Genomic DNA, 14,364 nt, shown 5'->3' with positions numbered 1-14,364 from the left:
GAAAATGGTAAGCCATTGAGTAGTTTTCTGCTTATCCAGCATATTTAATACTTGGTAGATAGTCTGACGCCTAAAATACAGACTTTTATTGCATGTTTTTCATGTGAGTATATAAATGCATGCATACATGGCTGAGTCCAGGTAATATGTGGGCTCTTGGGTGGGTGACAGAGGCACTGCTAGAATGACAGATGTACAGCATTCTTTCCTAGATTGTGATGGACCATTGCCAACCCAGTGCCCTGGCATCTGCCCAGGTTTGCTTGGTTCTGATGACAGCTTTGCATACTTAAAGGGATTTTCCAGGACAGGTCATCAATAGTTGATCGGCTATGGTCCATTGTTTGGCCACTACTCAGGTGTTGGGCTGAGCTGCTTTTCCTCTGTACCCTGACTCTTTTTGCTGGTGAAAGCAGGAGCAAGAACAGCTGATTGGTCGGGGTCCCAGCCAATCAACTATTTATGACCTATCCTGAGGATAGATGATCAATAAAAATCACCTGGAAAATAACTTTAATTGCACACGTGCATATACCCTGTGCATGGAAGGTATGGCGTCTATTATAGCATCAGGCATGCTGTTACATTTCCTCAATTGTTTTTGTCATGTTATTTTAAAATATTGATTCCTAGTTTATGAAGTAGTTGGAATCACTGCAACTATTTAGCAATATTTATTCCAGGGAATTTGGGAAAAGCTGCATATTAGGGATATCGATGGCCTTAATGGTATGACACTGGGATTATTTTCATTTTATTTATTCTTTTTATGCAGTTGTATGTGGATATAAGTGGATCACAGTTGGCTTAAATAAATGGTAATTACACTCCTTGCTCATTTATATAAAACACATCCATGCCACTGCCAATGTATTACTCTGGAGTTCGTATATTCAGCACTGTGTAATCAATGCGGCATCTGAAATTCATTGAAAAGAAGTTATGCTTTATGTCCAATTAGACTTTGGCTTTCTCTGTCAAATGTGTCTAGATGTTGAAAAGGGGACTCCAATTGAAAGAAATGCTAATTACTTTGGCATCCGGAGTTGTAGAAGTATAACATTCTTGGCAGGCTGAATATATTTTGCCACTTCCCAGTAACTGGTAATACTGCAATGCCTCATGTGTGTGCAGCCTCCTCCAGACGTTTGACAAGAATATCAAATTATGATTAGATAATTTGGGTACAGAATCTAGGTCATTGACAAAAATGAAGATGAATAACGGAATAGCATTTACACAGAGTAGTATATTAATAGATGTTAATATAAGGCATACATTTTATGTTTCTGCTGACATACTGATAGAAGTTTGGATATTTAAAGGGACTTTTATAAAGTTAGTAGTCTTGCACTTTGTCATACGCCTTGATTGGTTTACCATTATTCAATTGAAGACTTTACTACGTGTAATAAAAGGTGGACTGTATGTTGAACAGAGAGTCTAGGCATTTATGTGTTCCCCAGACTTGACAAAAAAGACAGGTCAAGCATCGCATGCAATCAGGTGAAGAATGCGGTAATCCTCTAATACTAGGACAGTGGAATTTTATGATGGAATTTTAGTAGGAGAGAGCAATACAGGGACCATATGCGATGTGAAGCTTCAAAGGAGGTAGAGAAATGAAGTGGCTAGACAGGTCTTGATGTACTTGCCTGCCGTGACTTCCAATATTCCTCATAATTACAACTATTCAGATATAGTAACTTTTCCATAGGACTTTTTTTCCTTGTGACTTCATCCACCAATGTATATAATCAAGTATTTATCTAATTCCTTTTAGAAGCAAGCAATAAAATGGTTATTTTTCCATTAAGGCCATCATGTAATTAATTGGCTTATGTTCTTAATAAACCATATTGTAGAGTGATATTGGTGATCCAAAGTGCTTACTAGAATATAAATCTTCCATGATAATTTGATACACACTTGTCATCACATATATTTCTCTTTTGGGTAGCGATATAGTGAAATAATAGGCTTTTTTGGGTTGTACAGGAATACAAATTCTTTGCCAGAAAGAATGCTGCCATTTATGCTAAAGCAACTCATTGCTATTCATTTGAATGAGGATGAGCTGCAGTAACAGGCACCGTCCATTCATAAGAGTGACACTGTTTCTTTGGAAAAAGATCCTTTAGTTATTGCTGTGGATCAATGCAACCCAATATTTCTCTCTTAGGAAAACTTAAAGTGGTCTTCTCATCTCATAAAGTGCTGGCATATCATTTGGACGTCATCACTTTATGATCGGTGGGGTCTGATCCATGAACCCCCCCACCACCACCAATTACATTAAACCATCATTTCATCCCCTTAATTCTCAAGACTTGTGGAGCTCCCAGAGATCAGACTCCCGCCGATCATAAAGTGATGAATGTCCTAATGATATGCTATCATTTTATAAGATGGGAAAATCCTATAAAATTCAGATACGTAGCTTGAAATTATTTCTATAGGGAACTAAGTCGTCAATGTCCTTGTTTGCACAGTGATACATCTTGTTGGAATTTGTTGAAGTGAATGTCGAGTTTGAAGTTAATATTAGACCATTTGTTGTTGTTGGATCTACAAAGGGTTTCTGTTAGCTAAATTACAAGTATGTTTTCGCCAATTCAGAGGTGAGAAGATTTCTGTAGAAGAAATTCATGTTTTTTTTGTTTTTTTTAACTAATGGAAATTCCTTTTTTATTCTTCAGGACAAGCTAAGTATCTCCATATTGGAGAAGAGATGGATGGGGTTGATATGCGAGCAGAAGTTGGTCTTCTCAGTAGAAATGTTGTCATTTTTGGAGAAATGGAAAAAAGCTGTTACAACAACGCTGTGTGTAAATTCTTTGACTTTGATACTTTTGGAGGCCATATTAAGGTGTGTCTTTAATAAACTCATAATATTGTAAGATAAACTGGTATATCAAAAAATAAACATGACATTTTAAATTATATACAACTGTTTTCTAGAATAGCTTTTGAACTTTTTGTAAATTTTGAGCTTTTGATAATTTGTAAATTACTTCTTGTCTTGTTGATGTCAGATCGCTCAAGGCTTCAGGGCAGTTCATTTGGAAGGCATGGAACTGAAACACATGGGACAACAATCAATGGGACATTATCCCATACACTTCCACACAGCTGGCGATGTAGATGAAAAGGGAGGTTATTATCCTCCCACTTATGTGAAGGATCTCTCCATCCATCATGCATTTTCTCGCTGTGTTACTATCCATGGCACCAATGGTTTGTTGGTAGGTATCTTCAATGCATCAATAAAAGCTGAGCAAACAAGGAAAATGTTAATTAGATCAACAGGATAGGGGTGGTTAGTAGCCATCATTCCCAATCTATTATCCCCACTATTCTCTCGACAACCACTAGGGTCAGCAAAAGTTATCATCTAGGCCTTTGTTATTTCGGTATAATGCAGTAATAATATGACAAAAAGACTTGGGGCTGGTTCACGTATTGTATATATAGACTTCTGGATTTTTTTTCTCTATTACATGGAACAAAAATACATAGGGAAATTGATGAAAAATTAAAAACATAGGGTTTTTTTTTCATCCAGCTGACTGAGATGTCCAGCATCACAACTAATGACACCAGTGTGACATAAACAGAACAACATTGCCTGCAACATTTTTCTGTCCGGCTATGGATGCTGAACCGGTGCCTAAAGTACACAGCTTTAGTCATCAGTTCTGAGCGGTAAAAAAAAACAACTGGTTGGATAGGAGTGATACATGTAAACCATTATCCAAATACATACGAGAAAGGGGCAGCTAGTTAGTTAAAATCCTTCATTAAAGACAATTTAAGAACCAGATCTCTTGCATCGGCATAAAAAAGAGTTATTTGGTTGACATGTTTCATGGTTCTTCAAGTTGTCTTCATGGCAACCTAAGTATTTGGCTTAGAGTTCTCAAATTCAGAAATAAAAATGTAGACATTAATCAATCTGAGTTGCATTCTGATTGAAAATATAATGCAGGAAGTCTGCTAAATGAGGTGGAATTGAGGTCTGTTTGTCTATAGTTTGGGTTTCTTTAATTTTATTTAGCAGTAACTTCAATATACGATCTTGTAAATATTATAATGATTGTTCTTCTTGTCAAGGTAAAGGATGTTGTGGGTTATGACACTCTTGGTCATTGTTTCTTCACGGAAGACGGCCCTGAGGAACGCAACACATTTGACCACTGTCTAGGTTTTCTGGTCAAAGCTGGGACCTTACTGCCTTCTGACAGAGATAATAAAATGTGCAAGACTATAACTGAAGGTTCCTACCCAGGATATATAGCAAAGCCCAGACAGGACTGCAAGTAAGTACACAGAATCTGATGATATACAGCTAATGTTAATATTGATACTGTAACTTTAGTTATTGATTAGCTTTGTCATATATTAAATGTTTATATAACCCTACATTGAATACAATGTTTTCGATAACTTGCCAAAATTTTGATTGTAACCATTTTAATTTATTGGCATAAGTACTTCTCCATTTCTTTCTTAGTATTTATTAAAGTTATTTGACTAGTTGCTGATAGGTTACATTAACCCTTTAGTTTTTGTGCTGTTTGATACATGTGTAAGCCCAGTCTGAAGACAATGTTAGCAATAGTTGTTTTTGCAGAATTAAGCAGGACATTTATTTTCCACCTCTTGTATTTTCTGTTTGTCTTAAGTGCGGTTTCCACATTCTGGATTGCCAATCCCAATAACAACCTCATCAACTGCTCAGCAGCTGGCTCAGAAGTAAGTAAAGCTTTAAGACTCTTAGACTAGCTTAATCACACAACAGAAGCAAAGTCCCACATAAATTAGAGGTCCGTCTGGAATAGTTTATGTTACCTTGCATTTGGAATCCGCTACAAGCTCCTGCTGAGTGTGGTTCACTGATGCATGTTAAATAATTGGAGGCTCTATTAACCTTTCTGATCATTGAGTAGATATAAACGATTTACATAGCTCTAAAAGACATAAAAGCATGAAATATCACAAGCACCATAATCCCATACATTCTTTGTATTAAATCCATACCACGGGAGAATCATAGCGGAAAGTCTTCTAATGTTTTATTATAGATTTCATAACCTAATATAATTCAGAAGTAATAAATAATAGAAGTAATAAAGATATATTTATATTGTTTCATAACCTAATATAATTCAGAAGTAATAAATAATAGAAGTAATAATGATATATTTATATTGTTGAACTAAAAATATTATGGCTTTATTTCCAGGAAACAGGATTTTGGTTCATATTTCATCATGTACCTACTGGGCCTTCTGAGGGACTCTATGCACCAGGAAAATCTGAACACACTCCCTTAGGAAAATTTCACAATAATCGTGCACACTCCAACTACAGAGTAAGTATAGCATAGCAAACAGTGGAACGCTAACAAGTTGATATACACTCAATGTAAAAAAAAACTGTAGAGTATGCACGGGTTAACAAAATACAAGTGATCATAAAGATACTGTTTTGTGCTTTCTACCAGAAATTCAATGTATACAGTTTATTATAGGTATGAGTTTGTCTATAGTTACCACTATAATTTAATTAGTTGGATTTGCCAAGGAGCATCTAACATTGTGGTCAACGGTACCCTCCAGTCCAATTGTTTGCTTTCTAAACAGTTTTCTATGTCACTAGCATCACATTTTCTTTTTGTATATTCAGGCTGGAATGATCATTGACAATGGCGTTAAAACAACTGAAGCCTCTGACAAGGATAAGAGACCAATCCTTACACTAGTTGGAGCACGGTAATTGCTTATGTTGATTTATGTCATTCCCAGAATAAGTGTTATTTATTTGTCCACTCCACGTCTTACACCAGTATAATAATATCTACTTCAAGGAAAGTTTTCTACTCTTTCCCATATCTACAAGGGATTATTCACATGGCTATATGTTTGGTTTGTGTGCTGTCTAAGTTTACAACGGAGTAGACTCAGACAACACATGGACCCGTTATATAACCAGTTAGGCTATTCACAGGTGAGATTTTTCACATGGGCTTTGGGTCTGTGTAAAAAAAAAACACAGCTTGTCCTATTTTCATTCTTTTCCAGAGGCAAGAATATAACATGCAATGTGTGTGGCTTAGGGTTGCCACTTGGTCGGTAAACCATTGGCTCGGCCGGTAATTTACTTTATTTTTTACCGACCATATTAATGGCTGATAAAAAATAATTATCTGGTGTGAGCACTTCTGGGCGGGCAGCAATCACGCACCAAACACTATAATTCACTCTGAAGTTCCTGTCAGGATGTCACTCCAGCATTCACAGAAGATTTTCACTCCTCCTCCTGCAGTCTGCATTCTTACACATACTGTACACTGTGCAAATGGCGGTGGAGGAGTGAGGATCTTCAGTGAACGCTGCCACAACTTGATTATTCAATGCTGAATGCAAAAGTATTGGCACCCCTATGTAATGTACCTAATCTAATTCTCTAACTTCCTGGTGCCGTACAAGCGTAAAATTTGGCACGAGCATTATTTAGGTCCTAAATAGGAAAAGCAAAGGGGTCACAACCTCGATTATTCAATGCTAATTGCAAAAAAAAGTGCACCTCTATATAATGTAACTTCTCGGTGTCGTACAAGCGTGAAATTTGGCGCAAGCATTCTTTAAGTCCTAAATGAGGAGAGTGGACTGCAGACGGACATTGGTACATGCAGCCTGAGGAGAATCTTACACTCCTCTATGTGTATAAATATTTTATTCCTCGGTTACTGTAAAATTACCACCACTTCATAAAATTTTCCGTGCAAACAACACGTTAACAACTGTATTAAATTAACTCGGGCGAGGCTGTGTATATCAGCTAGTATAGAATAAAGGGATGAGAGAATACAACCGAGACCCGGTTTATAGACTTTGAAACTCCCAAGTAAATGCTCCGCTCCCTCTTTTCTCCTCTCATCTTTCATTAATATTTTAAATGACACGCCTAGAGAATTATGTATGTATGGATATCTGTCTACACTATACATGCTACTAAATGCAGGCACATAGGCCAGATGAATCAATAAAATTAAGCTGAACTAAACTAGGGACATCAAATATGTCTAGATTGGCTGTAGCTTACAGTATAGTTGCTACTTATTATGACTTTGTTATATATGTATTTTTCCATATGCCTTATGATATCAAGGAAATGCTATAAAGGCCACATAGTAGCCCTATGTAATCCAATGCTTCTATAATATCTTTATAATATCAAAACACCAGCCTGGCTTTTTGCTTTGCAATAACACAATAAAGTTTGTTATTAAAATGCATGCACCGCACAGTTGCTAATATCCCCAGGCCCTGACGTCTGTTTTTCGTATCTTCAACTCTTGAACAGGTATGGGCCGCATCAGGATGCTGATCCTTCCAAGCCAAGAGTACCTGCATTAATCCAGCATTTTATTGCTTACAAGAACCAGGACCATGGAGCTTGGCTGCGGGGAGGAGACGTTTGGCTGGATAGCTGCCAGTAAGTTCAGAATTTTTACAGCCTGTGATGTGGAGACGCTTGTTTATTGTACGAGTATTTCAGATAAGCTGCTAGAATAACCTCTGGCAGATGGTATTTTTAATAAAATAAAGAATGCAACATGCAGCTAAAGTAGAGAATGAATTTTAGATCACATTTTATTGTATTATTTGCATTAACCCATTATCCATAATATATGGTTTTCATCTGTACTGTTAAACATACAGGCGGTTGTTGCTTTCCATGTAGGTGTGTATTCTTTTTACTGGGATTTACATGGTTTCTACCAGTAATTCACTAGCCATGAAATTCCAGATGTGACAAATATTTTGAAGTAAGATTTAATTAATTGTAAAATTTAGAAACGATTGTTAAAAGTCAAACCTGTTATATAAAATGGGATTAAGTCTACTTAAATTCACCAAAAGGCCACATTTACTGATGTAAAGGCACATACGCAGGTATAAACACTGTTCCTAGCAGAACACACACCTACCACATGCATAATGGGGAGTCTGCTTGGTATGATGAGCTGCACACAGATAAGGCTTCTATAGGGTACTGGTTACATGGTGTGCACCATGAAGGCTTATAGTCTATTAATGTGTCTATAGTATATGATTGTTAAAAGTCTCTGAAGGTGGCAAAAAAACACCCACAAGTGCGAAAAATAAACATTTTTTTCATCATGCCGTATAATTAAAGCAATGAAAGTTAAAGGGAATCTGTCATTAGGTTTAGGCTGAGGGTCACATAAAGTAGTGATAGGCACACTGATTTCACCCCTGTCACTTGCTTATCACTATGGTGTAGTTTTATTAAACTTAGTTTATCAGGTTCAGCATGTGCCGAGCACTGTGTAAGTCAAAAACCATCCTATATATGAGCTGCAAGCTAACTCTGCCCTGCCATCAATTATTGACAGTATTCTTCCTATTACTGCACTTAGGGAGAAAGCTATCAATTAGAGGCAGGTGGGCAGGGTTAGTCTGCAGCCCATGAATACGAGAATTCCTGGCTCACACTGTGCTCTGTTGGCGCAGAACCTGATAAACTGTGATTTTAGGAAAAGTACTACTAGTGGCAAGTAAGGAATACAGGTGCTCAGTTAGGGCAGCATAAACCTTGTGACAGATTCCCCTAAAATGCAAGTAAATATGTAATTTAAAAAGTTTATCCACATATGAACTATGATTATGTATCCTCAAGATAGGTCATCAATAGTTGATCATGGGGGGTCTGCAAGCTTGGGACGTCCACTGTTCAGTTAGTCACTGGGCCAATTTTGATATGATCTGGTGGACATTGCAGACGCCTCCGCTGGTCAACTATTGATGACCTATTCTGAAGTTAGCTCAGATGTGGAAAACCCCTTTAAAATAGTACAACTAGTTCCACAAAAAATAAGCGATTCTGTTAAGTCCTCTAAAATGAGAGATAATTTAGCTGCTCTTCACCCTGACTAATAGACGGGGATGGGGGGTGAGTCTTTGCTAAATATTTTCATCAAACTATAGAATCTTTTGGGCTTCTGTGAATTCTATGCAAGAAATGTGACAGAATCTACTCCCTTTCCCTCTGGAATGTTTTACACATCTTACAGCTACATATTTCAGCTACATTTTATAACTAAATTGACAACAGCCTTACCCCACCCAGTCATTTTCTTTCCAGAATACTGGCACTCGCATGGAGGGTTGATAAAGAACTGGTGTTCCATAAATCATAATACTCAAAAGTCATGATGATAATAATAATAACAGAACATATAAACTACATAGTTTACAGTATGTAGCAGCCTTTCCATTCTAATCCCCAGTAACATTCCTTCACATATTATGAAAAGTACTGAAAAAAAGTGAATATCCTCACGCTGTTCTTATACAGGATGGCGTTTTAGAAAGTTTTCTCCAAAAGCAAATGCCTTAGTTGATAAGTGGTTTTGAGAAAGGGCCAGAATTGGATTGAAACATCACATGAGACTATCTGTGATTTTTCACGGATGGATTAATAAAAATATTTTGCATTTATTTTAGCGCTGGATTCTTTTTATTACATTGGTACAAAGTGGGATCCTATTCACGCACCGCTGAGGCAGTGCCAATTTCCTACAGCTGTAGTTGATAGGCAGTCATTTATATCCTCATAACAGTATTTCTGCCCATGTATTAACTTCTTTTTTTCTTCAGGTTTTCTGACAACGGCATTGGATTAACTCTGGCCAGGTATCTATATCATTTACTTTATTATTATTTCACATAACTTTCAGTTTTTCTGTAAATAAACTGTATTCTCTACCTAATGAAAAAATATGCAACTTTCTAATATACTTTTTCATTTCAATTTCTTAGAATTTTCAAATACTAAGCTTGCTGTCAAAAAATTGAAACAGTGTTGCTGACACCCAGGCACTCAAAACCTGACACAGGCACATGGCACATTAAAGGGGTTGTCTCGCGAAATCAAGTGGGGTTATACACATCTGTATGGCCATATTAATGCACTTTGTAATATACATCGTGCATTAAATATGAGCCATACAGAAGTTATTCACTTACCTGCTCCGTTGCTAGCGTCCTCGTCTCCATGGTTCCGTCTAATTTCGCTGGCGGCTTGCTTTTTTAGACGCGCTTGCGCAGTCCGGTCTTCTGCTCTGAGCACGAGCCGCTTCAGTGTGCTCGCCGCTACAGCTCTTCTGCGCATGCGCAGATGAGCTGTATCTTCTCGGGAGCGCGCTGGAGCGGCCATTCTGCTACCATCCTCTTTTAGAGGAAGGTGCAGAAACTTGAGCCGCCCAGCAGTGCTGCCCAGCCGTGCCGCCCAGCCGCCCAGGTAAGTGATGGGTGACGGACTGACGGAGGTGACGAGTGACGGACTGCCGCTGTGGCCCCGGAGCCTACCGCTGGGCCCCGGGGCCTACCGCTGTGGCCCCGGAGCCTACCGCTGGGCCCCGGGGCCTACCGCTGTGGCCCCGGAGCCTACCGCTGGGCCCGGGGGAGCCGGGGCCTAGCGCGGGGGAGCCGGGGCCTAGGGCTGGGGAGCCGGGGCCTAGCGCGGGGGTGCCGGGGCCTAGCGCGGGGGAGCCGGGGCCTAGCGCCGGTTACCTGCTGCCTAGCGGTGGGTGACTGTGGCCCAAGAGCGTGTGCCGTGGTTGGCAGCCGCGGTGGGTCCGGTCGGCGGCTGCGGTGGGTCCGGTCGGCGGCTGCGGGGCGTCTGGTTGTCAGGGAGACACAGCTGGTAGCGTCTCGGGAGCGCACACGTCGGGCTACAGCAAGCGACGGGAAAAGAGCCGGCGGCCATCTTGGGGAAACTTTTTATAAGTTGCTGAAACGCTGGAACTGTAGGTAGAAACCGGCTAGAAAAGTCATCTACACGGGTGCTTAGTAATGTATGCTTAATAAGGGGGACTGGGCAAAAAAAAAATTTCACTGCTTCCTCGAGACAACCCCTTTAAGGAAGCATTCAGAAAGCCCTGTGCGAGTTACACATGAGATTCTCAGGTGCAACTCACATGAGATAGCACATGGACACATGTCTCTGTGCTGTCCGATCTCCGCATGATGTGGACCTGAATAGAACATGTAGCGATTCCTTTTTTTTTTTTACATGGACCATGGGTGTGTGAAAACTGTCTGATGTGAATAGACTTATAGGCTACAATGGGTCTGTGTGTTATCCATGAAATTCACGGACAGCACATGGACGAGTAATATGCCTATGTGAATGGACACTAAGTGTATTACAATCTTTCTTGTAGCAAGCTATGTCTGTTGGATATGTTTTCAAACTCTAAAGGTAAACAGGAATGTTTCAGTTCACTAGGAAGCAAATACATTATATTTGTATTCCTCACTATTTTCAAAGTTTATTAGAAAGTTTCTGAAGTTTCCTTGGCTATATGCCCTTAAAACCTGAAAACCCCTTCATATATTTCTTACATTGCATATGCTTTCTCTTTCTTAATGAAATATGTTTTTTTTCACAGTGGAGGGACCTTTCCAGATGATGATGGATCTAAGCAAGAAGTCAAAAACAGCATATTTGTTGGAGAAAGCAACAATGTGGGGACAGAAATGACAGACAACCTTATTTGGGGTCCTGGAGGATTTGATCACAATGGAAGAACTCTACCAAGAGGAGTGTATGTTAGAAATATTTACTCTTCTCTTTATGTAATAATCTGTAGTTTAGAACTATAACAGCCTATGGTCCCTTTTCTATCTTTAGGAACTTTCCAATCCGTGGCTTACAGATCTATGATGGACCAATCAATGTGGAAAACTGTACTTTCCGCAAATATTTCTCCCTGGATGGACGGCATACAAGTGCAATTGGATTCCGCCTAAATAATTCCTGGCAAAGTTGTCCAAATAACAATGTGACCAAAATTACATTTGAAGATGTGCCGGTAAGTTCTGCTGAAAAAAAGACTGATAAAATAATAATAATGATCTTTATATAGCGCCAAAATATTCCAAAGCACTTTACATTTCAGAGGGCACATGTACAGACTAAATCAGACAGTACAGAGTAACAAACTAATAAACAGTTCAAATGAGGAGCGAGGGCCCTGCTCGCAATCAAGCTGCTAATGACCACTTGTCCCTTAGTATGTATGTGTATGCATGCTTCTCATGCTCTGCCCCTGGTAAGTTACTGCAGGTCCTACAGCATATATAAAACAAAGAGCCTGACCAACAGAAGAAGAAGAAGTTTAGGGCTTTTGGAAGGGGAGAAATATAATAACAAAACGAGGGGACAACTAAGCCGTTATTACCTCAGACACAACTCAGTGGTTCTGACAGGAGACACTGACCTACCGCCACCACAGAGATCCATCGGGCTGAAGGACCTGCGGTGACGTCACTTCCACGTGACCAGCGCTGCTGTGGAAGGAACCATTCTGCAGTTTGGTAGAATGTACTGTATACTGGATAAGCCGACAGCAGCTACCAAGACCTGTGATGATGTCACTGTCATGTGATCACCTGTGTGGGTGGAGTCAGGGATCACATGACATGGAGTTGATCACTGTATCCAAGAGTCTGCTGTGCTGGTGATGTCTAGAAATCAGGAAAGATGTGGATGTACCACAGCTGTGTGTGATGTGTGGGAATCAGGATGTATGTAGTAGATCTGTGTGTGTGATGTGTGGGACTCAGGATGGATGTAGTAGAGCTATGTGTGTCATTCGTGGGAATCAGGATGGATATAGTAAAGCTGTATGTGTGATGTGTGGGAATCAGGATGGATGTAGTAGAACTGTGGGTGTAATATGTGGGAATCAGGATGGATGTAGTAGAGCTCTGTGTGAGATGTGTGGGAATCAGGATAGATGTAGTACAGTTGTGTATGTAATGTGTGGGAATCAGCATGAATGTAGTAGAGCTGTGTGTGTCATTTGTGGGAATCAGCATGGGTATAGTAGAGCTGTGTGTGTGAGGTGTAGGAATCAACATAGATGTAGTAGTGCTGTGTGTGTTATCTGTGGGAATCAGCATGGGTGTAGTAGAGCTGTTAGTGTAATGTGTGGGAATCAGCATGAATATAGTAGAGCTGTGTGTGATGTGTTGGAATCAGGATGGTTGTAGTAGAGGTGTGTGTGTCGTGTGTGGGAATCAGAATTAATGTAGTAGAGCTGTGTGTGTCATGTGTGGGAATCAGAATAGATGTAGTAGAGCTGTGTGTGTAATGTGTGGCCATCAGCATAGATGTAGTAGAGCTGTGTGTGTAATGTGTGGCCATCAGCATAGATGTAGTAGAGCTGTGTGTGTAATGTGTGGCCATCAGCATAGATGTAGTAGAGCTAGTCTATGAGAAAATGGGGGTAAAACAAGGTGAAATTTGCTTGTTGTATACAATGGTTTAGCCCTTTTTTTCTAAGCAAAAAAACAGCAATATATATGCGCTTTGAGGTGCACTCCTTCATTAGTCATACTGGGGGGTACTGGCATACAAGAAGGTTGGTGAAGCAGTTACAACATACAGAATGTGTGGTAATAAAGTGGAAGGAAGCATGAAAAAAGGGGGAGAAAAATGAGAAGAAAATATAAAAGTAAACAATAAATGATCATGATACATTGCGTATTCATACACAAAATAAAATTAAAGTGAAATTGAGAAGAAAATCAACATAGGGAAACAGTAAATAATTGAAACGAATGGGTCATATTCTACAGCACACAATACAGTAACTGCAGGAAAGTATAATACAGCAGATCAATAGATAAATTCGCAGCATCAACGCATACAGACAGAGGCCATGAAGGCAAGGTAAAATGAAATAAAATGAACAGACAAAAATGAGATAAGAAACACACGCATCCAAAAAGCTCAAACATCAGGTCAATGTAAAAGGAAATAACAATAGCCTAAGGTATATCGAAAGAATGAAGCATTCAAGCGGTATGCCAAATGGCCATCAGACAGGTCATTATTATAAAACAAGTTGTTATAAAACAAAATCGCATAAAAGGTAATTAAATATCGAATTAAATATGATATGAAATAATATGTCTGAGGATACACATATTATATATAGACATATATGCAAATACTTGCATGCATAAGAATGAAGCTATAACAAAAAAACGTGATATAGGGGGCATATCATGGACCTATAAATATATATAAAAAGGGACAACAATGGCGGAGATGGTGGCGTATTGGTGGATGGCAATAGCTGTGGGGCAAAGAAAAAAATTTATATATAAATAAAGTTTATTTAAACATGTAAAAGTAATGGTAGGAAGTAATGCGCCAGACTAAAATAAATATATATATATATATATATATATATATATATATTAGTATGGCGCATATATACACATACATACTGGGGTGTAGCGAAAAGCCGGTCACATG

General features: G+C 39.1%; 1 protein-coding gene across 4 annotated transcripts in view; it reads left to right on the top strand.

Moving 5' to 3' along the window:
• CEMIP (cell migration inducing hyaluronidase 1) overlaps positions 1–14,364 on the top strand; it is a 141,850-nt gene that overhangs the window by 104,149 nt on the left and 23,337 nt on the right. For all 4 annotated transcript variants that reach the window (XM_066592780.1, XM_066592782.1, XM_066592783.1 and 1 more), the window contains 10 exons: positions 2,700–2,869; positions 3,036–3,245; positions 4,114–4,319; positions 4,686–4,755; positions 5,246–5,374; positions 5,689–5,774; positions 7,369–7,500; positions 9,690–9,725; positions 11,486–11,641; positions 11,728–11,908. In XM_066592780.1, the coding sequence (XP_066448877.1) occupies positions 2,700–2,869; positions 3,036–3,245; positions 4,114–4,319; positions 4,686–4,755; positions 5,246–5,374; positions 5,689–5,774; positions 7,369–7,500; positions 9,690–9,725; positions 11,486–11,641; positions 11,728–11,908 (1,376 nt within the window). The remainder of the gene's footprint in view (positions 1–2,699; positions 2,870–3,035; positions 3,246–4,113; positions 4,320–4,685; positions 4,756–5,245; positions 5,375–5,688; positions 5,775–7,368; positions 7,501–9,689; positions 9,726–11,485; positions 11,642–11,727; positions 11,909–14,364) is intronic.

This window comes from Eleutherodactylus coqui, chromosome 2 (assembly GCF_035609145.1).
Source record: "Eleutherodactylus coqui strain aEleCoq1 chromosome 2, aEleCoq1.hap1, whole genome shotgun sequence".
Taxonomy (NCBI): Eukaryota; Metazoa; Chordata; class Amphibia; order Anura; family Eleutherodactylidae; genus Eleutherodactylus; species Eleutherodactylus coqui.
The sequence above is the reverse complement of the archived record's forward strand: the minus strand, read 5'-3'. Positions and strand labels throughout refer to the sequence as shown.